At 40.1% G+C, this 17,539-nt stretch overlaps 1 protein-coding gene across 1 annotated transcript; it reads left to right on the plus strand.

Moving 5' to 3' along the window:
- Positions 1-5,951: 5,951 nt before the first annotated feature.
- Positions 5,952-17,539, plus strand: LOC309475108 (uncharacterized protein). The gene is made up of 5 exons (XM_082137727.1): positions 5,952-6,046; positions 14,927-15,262; positions 15,369-15,674; positions 15,915-16,031; positions 16,766-17,539. Exons 1-5 carry the CDS (start codon positions 5,995-5,997, stop codon positions 16,771-16,773), a joined length of 819 nt encoding a protein of 272 aa, XP_081993853.1. The 5' UTR covers positions 5,952-5,994; the 3' UTR covers positions 16,774-17,539.

Raw genomic sequence — 17,539 nt, forward strand, 5'->3', positions numbered from 1 at the left:
TCTCTACAGCACGACTTCACCATCCAGCTAGAGTCATCATTAATCACCCCATCAAGATCGGTCAGAAATCTTGGAGTAACGTTTGATGACCAGCTGACCTTCACAGATCACATTTCAAAGACAGCTCGATCATGCAGGTTTGCACTGCACAACATCAGGAAGATCAGGCCTTTCCTAACTGAGCATGCAACACAACTTATCGTCCAGGCCCTGGTCATCTCTAGGCTTGACTACTGCAATGCCCTTCTGGCTGGACTCCCAGCATGTGCGACCAAACCCCTACAGATGATCCAGAATGCTGCAGCTCGTCTTGTCTTCAACGAACCCAAGAGGGCCCACGTCACTCCTCTGTTCATCTCTCTGCACTGGCTACCTCTAGCTGCTCGCATCAAGTTCAAGGCACTGACGCTTGCTTACAGAACTATCACAGGCTCAGCTCCCTCCTACTTTCACTCACTCCTACGAGTCTACATCCCTACCAGACACCTACGATCGGTCAACGAGCGACGTCTCGTGGTTCCATCACAGAAAGCCACAAAATCACTTTCCAGAACATTCTCATTTACAGTTCCATGCTGGTGGAACGCTCTCCCCACCCTCATCCGGAATGCAGAATCCCTGACAACATTCAAAAAACAGCTGAAAACCAATCTCTTCCGTGAGCACTTAACCTTATAGAAAAAAAAAAAAAAAAAAAAAAATCCTTTCCCTTTGAAACATCACTTATCAGGCTTATGCTACTCTGAATAATACCTGAACTTCGTATTTTGAGCACTTCCTGCGTTGTTGTTGCTTTTGCCTCTTTATGATGACTCGCTGAACTTAGTCCTAATTTGTAAGTCGCTTTGGATAAGGGCGTCTGCTAAATGACTAAATGTAAATGTAAAATGTAAATGTAAGATTTATGTAAAATTATAACAAATAAAGGCTTGAAATATCTCACTTTGTATGTAATGAGTCTATATAATATTAGTTTCACCTGTTAAGTTGAATTCTTTAAATAAATCAACTTTTTGATGATATTCTAATTTTATGACCAGCACCTGTATATTTTAGTCAGAATTATTGCACACTGAGAGCAGCGCACACTAAAATAACAGCGATATGAATACTCCTGCCCTGAGAGCAACGCATAATAGCCTAATAACAGTGATTTGAATCTATAGATTAGCCTACTCCTGCCTCATAGAACGTGACTTGGCGCTGATTGGACTATATCAGAGGCAGAACAACAGTGCGTCGCCCTATCGTTCTAAAGAAGAAATCACTACATAGAAATTTTAAAAGAACATGGGTCACAACACTTTTTCATTAATTTTGTGTTTACTATTTGAAACAAATGGTTGGCTAAGTAGTTTTTTTTTATCATTTGGGACAGTTTTCATTTTGTGTTTTAGTAAAGCAGGTTTTGCTCTTGTTAATATTTTCTGGTGTTTATTTTCATATAGCCTACAACTATCTGTTTTTGCTTTTCATGCTTAAAGATATGCTGCAGTAGGCTAGTAACGATATTTAGATTTTTTTATTTTTTATTTTTTATTTTTTTATTTTATTTATTTGATTGGGACAGTGCATTTTAATGAACATAACATGGAGTACATGCATGTAAAAATGCCAGATTTTAGCCAAAGGCTAATTTCCATCCGTAGTCCCACGGGCTAGGATCACACAACTCACAAAAACATTGCAAAATAAAATGTACATCTACAGTCAATTCATAAATGAGCTAATTCCTATATACAATATTCACACAGGACTACATTCAACTTCACAAACACTCATCCATATACACATTACAGCGTAAAACAATTTAAAAAAGGATAAAACATACATTATAATGTGTGCAGCTTTGATTTGCCCATAGCCATTTTTTCAGCTGGACTTTAAACGAGCTATACGTAGTACATTCTCTTAGTGTTAGAGGAAGACTATTCCACAGGTTCCCACCCCGGACAGACAGGACCGTCTGACCGAAGGTGGTACGCCTGTGAGGTATTATCAAGTCTCCTCTAATAGAGGCTCGTGTGGTCCTCAGAGAATTTTCTTTGGATTTAATAAAGTCCTTCAGAGGTGGCGGAGCGAGGGAGTGAAGGACTTTATATATCAGACAGGCCATTTTCAAATTAATCGCATTTTGAAAATCTAATAATCTATGTTTTTTTAGCACCTGTGGTGGTGGGATAGTGTTTTTTTATCTAATGTTTTTAATGCCTTTTTATATAGACTTTCTATGATTTTAAGTGTTGTGGGGCAAGCAAGAGACCAGGTAGTCAAACAGTAATCAAAATGAGAAATAATCATCGAATAAAAATATGTTTTGGCAGCACCCATAGTTAAATTATTTCGAATGTGCCAAAAAAATTTGAAGATTAAATTTGACAACCTTTGCTACTTTTTTTACATGACTTTTGAAGCAAAGTGTTGAATCAAGGACTACCCCAAGGTATTTGAATTCTGAGACCAGGTGAAGTTCCTCTCCATTCAGGAAGACATTTGATCTGCTTACTTCGATGTGACGTTTTGAGAAGTACATGCACACAGTTTCTGTGAGATCAGCAGCTGCTTGTTGGATGGTTTTTGCTTGAGTGTAAATTACTGCGTCATCCGCATACATCTGCAAGAAGACGTTTGGACATGAATTTGGTAGGTTATTGATAAAAAGAGAGAACATAACTGGCCCAAGAACAGACCCCTGCGGGACACCAACTCCAGAATCTAAACAAGGAGATTTTACCCCATCTACTACCACATACTGTTTCCTGTGGGACAGGTAGGATTTAAACCATAAAAGTGCTTGATCAGAGATGTTAAATTGAGTCAACCTGGATATTAAAATCTGATGGTTAACAGAGTCAAAGGCTTTCTTCAAATCTAAGAAGACAGCCCCGACACAAGGACTCTTGTCAAGCAGACCTTTTATGTTTTCTGTTAACACACACAGGGCACTATCGGTGGAGTGATGGGTCCGAAAACCGAGCTGTAATGGATGTAGTGAAGGTTGGACATTTTCCAGATGAGCCGTCAACTGTCTGACTACCCACTTCTCTGCTATTTTTGATATAACGGGAAGTATGCTGATAGGTCTATAATTAGACATGTCTGTTGTAGCACCTGATTTAAGTATTGGTGTCACTACAGCCACTTTCCAATCTGCAGGGACTATAGAATGGTTAAAAGACATATTAAGAATATGGGTTATTGGACGTATTAGATGATCCTTGTACTCTTTAAAAAAATGTGTATTAAGGCCAAATGCATCAAGAGCTTTTAAATTTTTCATGCCAACAACAATTTTTGTTACTTCATAGTCTGAGATTTCAATGATTTTGAATACAGGCTGATGTGGATCAGAGACATTGTCAGAACACAGAGATGAATCAAAATGCTGCGTAATCTCTTTCACAGAATTTATAAAGAAACTGTTAAAATTGGTGGCTATGGAAAATGGATCTTTAATTATCGAGTCATTCATTTGAAGCTCCATTTCCTTATTGTTTTTATTTAGATGTCGACCAAGCAGTTTGTTTAGGTTTTGCCATACTAATTTTCCATTGCCGTTTGCATTCTCTATTATTTTAATGAAAAAATTCGCTTTGGCCTGTCTCAGACTCTGTGTTACCTTATTTCGCATATGGGTAAACCTTTGACGGTCTGTTGTTAGACCTGATTTCAAAAATTGCTTTAATATCAGGTCTCTAGCTGACATTAGATTTTTACATTCTTTGTTCAGCCATGGCAGGTGGCACCTTTTTTTACATTTATATCTCCCTCTACTCGAATGGGTTGAGATAACATCCTTCAGAGATTTAATAAATTTACTGGTACATAATTCAGGATTGTCATCATACAGGATTGTATCCCATTCCAGTGATGACAGGGCTGTGGCCACATTTTGTCGTTGGCTGTTAGGTATAAACTCATAAGGAGACCTGTTATTTGTGGGGTTAAGGAAATCATTATTGACCCTCGACTTGGACAATTTCCTAGAAAAAAGTATAATATTATGGTCTGAGAGACCAAGCAGGAAATTGTATGATCTAATTATCCTTTCAGGTCTGTTGCTGAAAAGTAGATCTATTTTAGTTTTAGAGTGTTTCGTAATCCTTGTTGGTTGCTGAACAAGTTGGGAAAAATTAAGATTATCCATTATATGCTTTAGTGTTTTCCTATCTTTCTTACAGTCCCAGTTCACATTGAAATCTCCAATTACAATAACTTCATTGGACTTGTTGTGTGTTGTATGATGTTTAAGTAGTGCCTGCAGTTGTTCATAGAAGTCAACTTTGGCTGATGGTGGACGGTAAAGGCAAACCAGAGTAAAACTCATCTCTGCAGAGAGGGAAATTTTAACTGAAACATTTTCAATTTTGATCTCACTGGGCACACTTAGTTGTAAACACTTCAAATTATTTTTCACATACAGCTGTACACCCCCACCTCTTCCTTTACCTCTGTCCCTTCTAAACACATTATAGTCAGGGAAAACAACACCAGCTTCAGGCGATGATTCTTTAAGCCAAGTTTCTGATAGGCCTAATATATCAATATTTGAATTCCTGAGAATATTGTCCAGTTGTTCTCGTTTAGGGAGCATACTGCGTATGTTAAGGTGAGCACAAAGAAGCCCTTTTGGCCTATTTTTATTGAAAAAAAACATTTATTAGGGTTTTGTTATATTAATATATTTTATTACATTACCACCCTCGTTTTTCACATGATGCCACCAAATTCATAAATTTAGTAGGCTATCTAAATTTAAGCACCTGATAGACGATTTTATAGAAATTACAAAGCATTCACGGTCAATGCAGTAGAAGATTTTAAAGGTATGCTACGGTTTTGTTGTGGCCTATCGTGAGGATTTATTTTCCATGGATAATGTTTTGTTTTTTTTGGACTAGAGAATCTTTCAGTTGGCTATAGAGAGATTGGATTGTCATGTGCATAATGCAGTTACGCGGTTAGAATTTTTTTTTTATGATTGCTATTATTGTTGAGCTCCTGAAATAATATAATTGCAAATGAATACACTAGAATACAACATTGTGAGTCCTATTGTTATTAACTGTTGACGGTTTAGTCAAGGGGCTCTAAAAGCTCCACCACTGACACTGGGTATCATACACATTTTTATTGAAACATTTAATCGTTTTGAAGTCGACATATCATGGTAGACTGTAGCACATATAGGCCATCACATATACTTCAATGCGCACACTACATTTGTATTGCAATTATGAATGACTGTTTCTCTGTCTTAAGGTGTATTTGATGCTGTGACTGATGAAGTGAAGTCAGTGTCAGTGATGGAGGGAGATTCTGTCACTCTAAACACTGATGTTACTGAACTACAGAGAGATGATCTGATACTGTGGATGTTTAAAGTGAACAATTCAGACACTTGTATTGCTGAAATCCACAAACTCGTCATCTCTATATTTGATAATGATGAGAGATTCAGAGACAGACTCCAGATGGACAATCAAACTGGATCTCTGACCATCAGAAACATCAGAACTGAACAGACTGGACTTTATAAAGTACAGGTCAGAGTCAGAGGAGGGGTCACATACAGGAGTTTCACTGTTAGTGTTCATGGTGAGTAAAAATTAGTAAATCTTGCCATTTTACTCTCATCAGTCGGTGATTGAAAATCTTCACAGACTGAGATTTTTGTCCAAAATTTTTTATTTAGTAAGAATGCAATTACAGAGCTCTCTAATTGAATTTTTACTAGTAAAAATTTTTATTAAATATGTATAATTAAAGAGCTCTTCAATTGCATTCTTACTACAACTGAATTAGAGAGCTCTCTAACACATGACTCAGCTCTCATGACCCATGTGTTATAATGAAACAAACAGCTATATGTCACACCTCACACATATGTCTATGTGAAATACATGTGTTACAAGCTTTTACAGTTCACTCATTCCACCGAACAGCCTTGACAAGAAATGCACCTTTTCCGAGCACAACGAATTTTAAAAGAACATGGGTCACAACTCTTTTTCATTCATTTTGTGTTTACAGCTTGTAACAAATGGTAAGTAGTTTATTTTTTATCATATCATTTTGTGTTTTAGTAAAGCAGGGTTTGCACTTGTTAATATTTTCTGGTGTTTATTTTCATATAGCCAACAAATATCTTTTTTTTCCTTTTTACGGTTTCATCTTAAAGATATGCTGCAGTAGGCTATAACAATAGCTAGGCCTATTTAGATTTATTTGGGTTTCGTTATATTGATATATTTTATTACATTGCCGCCCTCGTTTTTCACATGATGCCACCAAATGCATGAATTTAGTAGGCTACATCTATATTTATGCACCTGATAGATGATTTTATACAAATGATAAAGAATTCAGGGTCAATGCAGTAGAAGATTTTGAAGGTATGCTACGATTTGGTTGTAGTCTATCATGAAGATTTATTTTCCATGGAGAATGTCTTTTTTTAAAGGACAAGTTCGGTATTTTACACTTAAAGCCCTGTTTACAGATCGTATCTGATGAAATAGAACGGTTAAGATTAAAATTTGGACACATGCTCTTGTCCCGAGAATTTTAGGTTTATTTTGCTTTCCCCCCCCCCCCCACCCCCACAATGGTTGTCTATGTGCACTGGAAGATTCCGTCCTAAAAACACATTAAACTTTCGTTTACAAAGACGTGAAACTCACCGAGTGGTCGGGGTGTTCACTGATATGTTCACTCAAAAATCGCTGAAAAAGATGCATTCCAACAGGTTTTATCTTAGTTTTTGTCCAACTCCATTGACTTGTAGGACGTGATGTGAGACCGCAGCACCTTTACGGTATTACTCCGCCGCTTCTTCTTCTGCTTCTTCTGTGTATTCAATGAAATGCCCGTGGTTTGCTTGCAATTGGCAAAGGTGCATTATCGCCACCACCTGGGCTGGAGTGTCTATTATTCAAGCTCTCAACGGAAGAATCACGGGTGTGACGCGTTTGGCAAAATAGGTCCACAAAAGCGAAATAAACCTAAAATTCTCGGGACAGCAGCATGTGTCCAAATTTTAATCTTAACCGTTCTATTTCATCAGATACGATCTGTAAACAGGGCTTTAAGTGTAAAATACCGAACTTGTCCTTTAAGACTGGATCGTCATGTGCATAATGCAGTTACGTGGTTATAATAGACAGGATGTTTTTTAATGATTATTATTGAGCTCCTGAAATAATATTATCGCTAATGGATACACTATTAGAATACAACATTGTGAGTCCTATATAGTTAGTTATTAACTGTCGACGTTTTAGTCAAGGATCTCTAAAAGCTCCCCCAGATAGCATGTAATCATTGAAACAATGTTGAGTCAGTGTTGATGCGTCAAGGTCAACATTTTGAATGTTTACTTTACAACTCTCATGCCCCTCCCCCACTACCACCGCGCACCCTCCCATCGAGTTCGTGCTCGTCAGTGCGTGTGTATAGGCCTACCAGATTTTCTGTGAGCGCGCCCGTCTCTTCAGCATCAAAGCATCATTTTCTTTTCCTACAAAATAGCCATGTCAGTCACTTTCTTAATAAACACAACATGTTTTTTGTGATTGTGTTTCAGTGGAAACAAGCTAAACTAAATCAGTTACATTTCTCAAATTGAATACAGATTCAGGAATATGAATGATTACCTGATTAAGCAGTGATAAGGCACAGGATATCATCAAGTCCCAGGTCAGGTGATTATGCTGTCGACAACAACTCAGTGTATAATCAATGTCAGCATTATCAGGAGGGTGCTTCTCTTTTTAATTTTTTTACTGTCCATCTTCATCTGCCTTCACTCCTACTAAAGGAGCAATGTGCTCTGCAAGCAAGCACTGACGGATGCAAGACATGGGCTATGTTTGCAGTGTAACTTTCTTGCTCATGTTCATATCTCCTGCACTTCAAGAAATCCGTTATATGACTGTTACGTTCTGGGTTTTGTTTCTTGTTCCTAGTTCTCGTCTTGTCATGTGATTCCCTGTTTGTCATGTGATCCTGCCATGTGTCTTGTCATTGGTTAATCGTCTGATTATTATTCACAGGTGTCCCTTGTCTTGTCGTTAGTCTTGTGTATGTTTGCCCTGTGTCTTTGTCTAGTATTGCATGTTTTTACAAGTTCTTGTCTTTGTTTCCAGTTTCCAGCCTTTGTTTAATGTTTGTTTGGTAATTAAAGTTGCTTTTGGGTTCACTTCAACTTGCCTCCAGGATTACGTCATTACAATGGCGTTAGAACTTTATTCAGGAAATTCCTAATAAACTAATAAGCAAGATGCTTTATTCAAACACTTTCATTTTAATGTATCTAATTACAGTCAGTAACAACACAAATCAAGCAAATGTTATCGCAAATAAGCACGCAAAACAAAGGAACAGAGAAATAAAGTAGATGCACCATTGTTTGAAACTCTGCTAGAGAAGTCATGTCAGGTGCTTCAACAAACATGACTTCTGTATAGGATCCACCTATGTTTTCTCTCTAATGAGGAAGCATCAATTAGACTACTGAGAAGTGCACATGCAAAACATAAATTGGTATATAACAATCAGTGGCCAATTTCATACAACAATAAATGTTTTTCAACCACTTTTCAACAGACTTGCTAAAATCATGAAGGCCCACCCCTAAATCAAGCCCCCAGTGGATTAGAGCAAATCGGGTTTTGAAAACGCCCCACTAATTGAGAAACACCCACTAGTGCTCTGCAGAGATACATGCCTGAATGATATTGTACTCACCCACTACAAATCACTGTTAGTTCAATGTCACTCTCTCCACCCATGTGTGCTGTTGGCTGTCATCAAAATTTCAAAGCTGATCCAACACACTTTAAACACACTTTAAACACTTTAAACATCAATCTCAACCAAAATGATGGTTTGGATCAAAACTCAACATTGTATCAGCGTTAGAATAGAATAGAAGAATAGAATTCAACTTTATTGTCATTGCACGTCACAAGTACAAGCAACGAAATGCAGTTTGCATCCATCCAGAAGTGCTTTAGCAAGAATATAGATATATTACAAAATATAGATATATTTTAGATATGTTACAATGTACACGGTATGAAGGAATGTTATGAGTGCTATAACTATAAGTATATACAGGCTATAACTGTAGTAAGTGTACAAGCTATGTACAGGCTATGAACAGGTTATACGTATGGATATAAATAAAAGACTATAACAGACTATAAATATACAATATGCAAGTATTAATAACAGCTGTAGAACTATAATTATTGTATTGTATTGTACAGCATGGTTGTCTATACAGTATTTACAGTAAGATATATATGAATAATTTATACAGTAGTAATATTAAAGTGCATGTGGCTGTAAGTGGTGGTCCAGCCACTGTGTATGAGTGTGTATGAGGATACTGGGGTTTTTTTGTCCATTGTGTGTATGTTCAGTTATGGGTTGTTGTCAGTGGTTGTGAGAGTGCGTGTATGTTCAGTCTATGAGTTTTAATGTGGGTGAGATGTCAGGAGGCAGAATTCCGGAGTCTGACAGCTGTAGGATAGAAGCTGTTCCGGTACCTGGTGGTCTTAGTCCGGAGGCTCCTGTAGCGCCTCCCAGAGGGCAGGAGGGTGAAGAGTCTGTGTGCTGGGTGACTGGGGTCTTTGATGATTTTCCCGGCCCTTCTCAGACACCGCTTCCTGTAGATGTCCTCTATGGAAGGAAGTGGTGCTCCAGCGATGCGCTGGGCGGCTTTCACCACCCTCTGCAACGCCTTCCGGTCCGAGGCAGAGCAGCTCCCGTACCAGACTGTTATACAGTTGGTCAGGATGCTCTCGATGGTGCAGCGGTGGAAGTTCACCAGGATGTCTGAGGACAGGTTGTTCTTCCTCAGAGTCCTCAAGAAGAAGAGGCGCTGGTGAGCCTTCTTGACCAGCTTGGAGCAGCTGGTCGTCCAGGTGAGATCCTCTGAGATGTGGACTCCCAGGAACTTGAAGCTGTTCACACGCTCCACAGCCGTCCCCTTGATGTGGATGGGTGGATGTGGGTCAGCATTCCTCCTGAAGTCCACGATGAGCTCTTTGGTCTTCTCGGTGTTGAGCAGCAGGTTGTTGGTGTCGCACCACTCAGCCAGACGATCCACCTCCTCCCTGTAGGCGGCCTCATTGCTGTCTTTAATGAGGCCGATCACCGTGGTGTCATCTGCAAACTTAATGATGGTGTTGGAACCATCGACAGGTCTGCAGTCATGGGTGAGGAGGGAGTAGAGGAAGGGACTCATCACACAGCCTTGTGGTACACCGGTGTTCATTGTGATGATGGATGAACAGTGGTTATCGAGCCGGACATGTTGGGGCCGGCAGGTCAGGAAGTCCAGTAACCAGTTGCACATGAGGGAACTGATGCCTAGGTCTGTGAGTTTCCTGATGAGTTGTGAGGGGATGATTGTGTTGAACGCTGAACTGAAGTCTATAAACAGCATTCTGGCGTAGGTGTTTTTATTGTCCAGGTGTGAGAGGACAGTGTGCAGCGCTATGGAGACTGCATCCTCTGTGCTCCTGTTCTGACGGAATGCAAATTGGTGGGGGTCCAGGGTGGGGGGGAGACAGGATTTGAGGTGTGCTAGGACCAGCCGCTCTAAGCACTTTGTGATGATTGGGGTGAGGGCTACCGGGCGGTAGTCGTTGAGGCTTGATGGGTTGGAGTTTTTGGGTATCGGAACGATGGAGGTGGATTTGAAGCAGGCCGGTACCACAGCATGGGCCAAGGACAGATTGAATATGTCCGTCAGCACTCCTGCCAGCTCCACTGAACACGCTCTGAGAACACGGCCAGGGATGCCATCAGGACCTGCAGCCTTGTGGACATTAATCCTGCTCAGCACCGCTCCTACATCAGTGGGGGAGAGAGTCAGTGGTTGGTGGTCTGGAGTCACCTCTGCCTTAGTTGCAGTTGTTGTGTTCCCCCGCTCAAAACGAGCATAGAAGTTGTTGAGCTCGTTGAGGAAGGGGACATCAGAGGATGCGGGGGAGGGTTTGATGGTCCTGTAGTCTGTGATGATCTGGAGACCTTGCCACATACGTCGGGGGTTGGAGTTGGAGAAGTGTTCTTCTACCTTCCCTTTGTAGTGGTGTTTAGCATTTTTGATGCCCCTCTTCAGTTTGGCCCTGGCTGCACTGTAAGCCTGTGCATCCCCTGACCTGAAGGCGGTATTGCGGGCCTTCAGGAGGAGACGAACATCTCGGTTCATCCAAGGCTTCTGGTTGGGGTACATGGTGATCTGTTTCTGGGTGGTGACACTATGTGTAGTCAAGGAGATGTGGTCCAGTACAGATGTGGCGTACTGGTCCAAGTCTGTGTGGATGAACATGTTCCAGTCTGTGTTTTTGAACCGGTCCTGGAGCACAGCATCTGTCCCCTCTGGCCACACTTTTACTGTCCTCACAGTGGGTTTCACACGTTGGATGAGTGGTGAGTACCGAGGTGTGAGGAACAGGGAGAGATGGTCTGATTGTCCAATGTGGGGGAGGGGTGTTGCTTTGTAGGCTCCAGACATGTTGGAATAAACATGGTCCAAAGTTTTGTCTCCTCTGGTGTGACAGGAGACATGTTGGTGGAATCTGGGAAGGACTGTCTTTAAATTGGAGTGGTTGAAGTCACCAGCAACAATAAAAGCAGCCTCAGGGTGTTTAGTTTGGTGTTTGCTAATGGCTGTGTAAAGTTCTTTCATAGCCAACTTAGCATTAGCATCCGGGGGGGGTATACACTGCAGTGAGTATGATGGAAGTGAGCTCTCTGGGGAGATAATAAGGTCTGCATTTGACCATTAAAAACTCCACATTGGGTGAGCAGTGACTCTCGGTAGTGGCAGAGTTTATGCACCAAGCATTGTTGATATAAATGCACAAACCTCCACCTCTGGTCTTGCCGGAGTCGTCTGCTATCCTGTCGGCTCGGTGTGTGTGGCGTCCTGCTAACTCAATAGCATTGTCCGGGCAGCTGTTGTTTAGCCATGTTTCGGTGAAAATCATGACATTTGAGTCCATAATCCGTCTGTTGTTAGTGATGGAGAGCCGTATTTCGTCCATTTTGTTTGCCAGAGAACGGACATTGGCGAGGAAAATGCTGGGTAAAGGGAGCCGGTGTGGTGTTAGCTTTAGCTTAGCTCGTAGCCCTCCGCGCCTACCCCGCCTTTGTTTACGTTCTCGGCGCCGTCTGCGTGCACTTCCGCCCGGCCGGGAAGAGTGAGCAGCCTCCGATGTTCTGGAGATCTCTGGGATGAGGCGGAGATCGGCGATAAAACTATTGGAGTTTTGAGTCCAAATGTTCATAAGCTCCTGTCTGTTGTAGATCAGCAACGAACAGCAATTCGGGATGAATAATCCAGTCAAAAGTAGATAAAAAAACGCTAAAAAGCAAATTCTAGAGAGACGCTGAGCCTCGCGTTGTTCACGCGCCGCCATCTTGGATCGTCGGACAGAGATGACTCTATAGCTGTGTCCCAATGTGAAGGCTGCATCCTCCGAAGGCCGTATTTGAAGGCCGATTGGCCGCATTTGAAGACCGATTGCGTCACAGCGGTGCGACGAAGGACGTCCCAATTCAAAGGCTGCATCCTAGGAAGGTCGCATTTGAAGGCCGATTGCGTCACGCGGCTCGATGAAGGCTGTCCCAATTCAGTTCTGCATCCTCCGAAGTCCGTATTTGAAGGCCGGTTGCGTCATCGCGATGCGACGAAGGCTACCCTGATTCAAAGGCGACGCCAAATGCGTCCTTCGTTTCCCCGTGAAAGGAAGGATACATAAATGAACACTTAGCGGCCTATCCTACCCCATAAGTCATTGCGCGCCGTTGACGACAGCATTTATTTATTTATTTTTAAAGGCGTTTGAGACTAGAGATCGGTGGTGGACAGCAAATTCACATTTAAATGTAAGTATTATGTTTTCATTTATTTAAATGGCTAGCGAAACCGAGTTAAAGTTTATTATAAACTTCATCTTAACTCCTTCGTCACCATTGCGTGGCTTCATTTGTCAGGTAGTTTGAGGCAAAACTTGTGCTAATATTAGTTTAACTACCTATTTGTAATATTTGCCTCACTTGTGTATTAGGCTAAAAGAAATATGCTAAAGAAGTAAGCCCACAACAATAAGAAAAGCAGTTGATAAGGCAATGGGGTTTCACTTTTATGTGTTTTTGTAGTGCTGTCATGCAAGCTATGTGGTTTTAACCAAATTTGAGTATATAGAAATATGATTTCTTAAGTATTTTGTATGCATGTCTTGATGTGTCATATTTTGCAGTGTTAACAATGCACTTAAGATTGCACCCATGTGTTAAGCTTTTTTAGAGCAATTCAGGAGAAAAAAAACACGTCTTTGCTGAAATGTATTGTGCTGTTGTTGTTAACAAGCCATGGTTCATTTGCTCTGCCCTTAGGATTGCAAGTGTCCTGGGACAGGTGAGGGTGTGAGTGGGAAACCCACTGCTGAAACTTGGCCCTGGTTTGTCCTCAGGGCCCAGTTCAGCAGTGGGTGCCCATGGTGAGGAGGAGCCAGCACCAGCACGAAGGCAGAGGCGAGGAGAGCACAGGAGAGTAGGGAGAGGATGGACAGGCTGTTTTCTCTTCTTGAGAAAATGATTGAAAAATATTTTTTTTCTCTACATATTCTTTAACTTTTTTAATTATTTTTTTTAAAAGGAAAGAAAATCTGTACATCATTTTTTATGCAACTTTAAATGTGTAAATAAAAGAGAATGAATTGTTCTGGACATTGTTTATTTTTTTGACAGTCATAATTTCTACTTGAAACAAACTCTTGTATACCTTTTTTTTTTCAAATAAAATTGGTAAATGAAAATCATTTGTTCCATGGGCTACATTAAAGTACTTTTTCCAACTATTAACAACATACGTTAAACATATCAAAATCAACAAACATTTACAGTACATAAAATAAGAAAAAAATGATGTAGACTTTTATTAGAATTTATTAGAATAATAATTAGACTTTCAAAAAGAGTCATTTCTGAAAAAAGTACTTTTAATAACAAGTTTTTAGTATCAAGACTAAGAGTAAAACTAGAGGTATGTATTCTGCAGGGGAAAGTTTGTATTTATATTATGATATTCCTGCATTTTACTTATGAATATTTTCAAGGTTGTTACATTATATACTTTTGTGTAGTTTAATGTAAAATCATATGTGAGGGAAAAAAGGTACTTCAGTAGGTTACTTCACATTTGTACGTGAATATATGAAATATGCAGTTCCGAAAATTAAAGTCTCATAAGTTTGATATGTCCCATATCAAAGGGCGCATCTGAAGCGCTCGGACCGGTCTAGCCTACAAGGACTGTTCTTGTCGCCTGGCAACCGTGACAGCTGCCGATGACGAGCGCGAGAAATACTGGACTTTTTTTTATATTCAATTGGGTTTTATATTCAAACAGGGCTAAACCAAAAATACATGACCTGGCAGCGCCGGGGCTGAAACATCCTCACCATGTCCTCCAGTAAAATATAAAACATAAAAATGACAATAGCCAATTCTGGCTCCATAGCTGTTTACTCAATTAGGCTATATCATGATCAGGATGGCAGCTGTCCTCTCGCACAGTTGAGGAGCGGTGATCAGAAACACCTGGTTGCGCAATTAGGAAATCCTATGAAGGCTACATGGTGCGTCCTTCGGAGGATGCAAAGGCTGCATCCTTGAAGTCTTCAGTCCTTCGAAGGATGCAGCCTTCACATTGGGACACAGCTTATGTTACCATGCTGTCTGGGCACCACTGACACTGGGTATCATACACGTTTTTATTGAAACATTTAATCGTTTTGAAGTCAACATATCATGTAGACCGTAGCACATATAGCCCATCACATATACTTCAATGCGCACACCACATTTGTATTGCAATTATGAATGACTGTTTCTCTGTCTTAAGGTGTATTTGATGCTGTGACTGATGAAGTGAAGTCAGTGTCAGTGATGGAGGGAGATTCTGTCCATCTAAACACTGATGTTACTGAACTACAGAGAGATGATCTGATACTGTGGATGTTTAAAGTGAACAATTCAGACACTTGTATTGCTGAAATCCACAAACTCGTCATCTCTATATTTGATAATGATGAGAGATTCAGAGACAGACTCCAGATGGACAATCAAACTGGATCTCTGACCATCAGAAACATCAGAACTGAACAGACTGGACTTTATAAAGTACAGGTCAGAGTCAGAGGAGGGGTCACATACAGGAGTTTCACTGTTAGTGTTAATGGTGAGTAAAAATGAGTAAATCATGCCATTTTACTCTCATCAGTCTGTGATTGAAAATCTTCACAGACTGAGATTTTTGCATTTTCTCTCTTTTTTGGGTCTCTTAGCTCATCTACCGATTCCTATCATCAATAGTGATTCTTCTGAATGTCCCTCATCATCATCATCATCATCATCAGTGTCCAGATGTTCACTGGTGTGTTCAGTGTTGAATGTGAGTGATGTGACTCTCTCCTGGTACAAAGGAATCAGTGTATTGTCCAGCATCAGTGTGTCTGATCTCAGCATCAGTCTCTCTCTACCTCTGGAGGTGGAATATCAGGATAACAACACTTACAGCTGTGTGATCAACAATCCCATCAGCAACCAGACCACACATCTGGACATCACGCAACTCTGTCACTCATGTGAAGGTATGTGATATTAAAGTTTATGCACTGATATGGACTGCATCTCCCAAAAGAATCATAAGCCTAATTAGATTGTTGCTAATGGAGGGCACACCCCACACTTTGAGAACCACTCATATAAAGAATAAGGTAAATGAGTAGTCTCACCTCTCAGATAACACATACAGGTTGCTTTTGAAATTCAGATCTCTCTGAATTCTTCCACAGTCAATTACAACCATGAATGTTTTCTGTCTTTTACAGAACCGCATCATTCATATGTCATCATAATATCAGTGTTTGTAGCTGTGATTCTGGCTGGAGCTGTAGCTGTAGGTCTGAAATGCTGTTACAACAAGGCCATACAAGCTGGACACGAAGGCAAGTATCTAAATGAAAAACAACATTCAAGATATTATATAACTTTTAAATTGTGTTTTTTCTGCTTTGAACAATAAAGAAATGATTTTTTAAGCAGTTCGGACTGATGAGGAAGATATTCATTATGCAGAAATAACATATTGTGCACGAAGTGTTCACATGGTAAGACACCACTTCTGTGTACAGTAACAACAAAAATCTGTCTGCGGAAACCTTCAGCTGTTACCGCAGGAGTCTGTTCGCTTACACATGTGATCGAGCAGGAGATTTGTCTCGTGTTTTTTCATGAAATCACACAACGTTGCAATAAAGGCACTGTATTTCTTAGTTTCTGTTTTATGTTTGTTTGTTTGTTCCACAAACAACAGGAAATGGAATTAGAACTCTAAAAACTTAAAGACTTGAAAAAAAGTTGGGGTAATATGAATTTCAGTTAATTTTAATTACAAATCTTTACATTCAAATTTCAATTCTATTTACTCTTTGCTACTTTGATTCACATTCAATTGAAATTCCGGAATTAAACAAAAATTTTAAGCATTCTTAATAAAGTTATGCTTGCAGCACGTCTATTTCTATACACACTATATTTTGCTGTTGTTATAGTATTCATCAAGATTGAGAGGTTTAATTTATTATTTGCAGTCAATTTTTTGTTACATTTACTTTTTGAACATTCCATATTTTTTTCTCTGAACTTTTTCTCTGTTTACTTCATGTCTGTTTTCTTGCAGATACCTGATGGAGAAGATCACACTATGTCCTCAAGAGTTGTTATGAGTTGATGTAACGGTCACCAGCTGGAGTGCCCTTGAGAGCCACCAGAGGGCACTCCACACCAGACTATTATCACTCCCTCACAAACTACATTTCCCATAACTCACTGCCCGGACTCATCATCACTGATTGCATTCACCTGTGTCTCATTACCCTGTTAGTCTCAGCCTATTTATACCATGTTCACTCATTCACTCACTGTGAAGTTTTGTATGTTGTTGCACTGCATTTCCGAGCGGTTTCCCTGGTTTCATGTCTCTTGGTAGTGATGGCAAAATGAGGCTTCCTGAACCACTGAGACCTCACAGCCCATTGCTTCAGCCAAAGGTTCATTACTCGAAGCTTCATTCAGCATTGCTCACTAGTGACACCTAGCTACTGTGCAAAGAAATAGCAGACAAATTAATTCATTCTGAACCAGTGTGTGTCCCCCCTCCTCCCCTGTATTTATTTATTTATTTATTTATTTATTTTATTCTCACTGTTAATGTCTGTAACCTTTCATTTGCAATAATAAAAAGACCTGAGCAGACATTTGTCCATTGCCTGGGTATAATATAAAATATGTATCTTTCTCTGTCTGAATTTACTTGTGAAAAGACAACTGTCACACACACAGTTAATTAATTATTCATAAATTGTTTGGATAGTGACAGTATGAACAACAAAAGAGACACTGTGTTGAGTGCAGTGCTTTTGGTGGAGGGAGTGTAATAAAGTAAACTGCAACA

Source organism: Leuciscus leuciscus, assembly GCF_965113295.1.
Source record: "Leuciscus leuciscus genome assembly, chromosome: 15".
Classification (NCBI taxonomy): domain Eukaryota; kingdom Metazoa; phylum Chordata; class Actinopteri; order Cypriniformes; family Leuciscidae; genus Leuciscus; species Leuciscus leuciscus.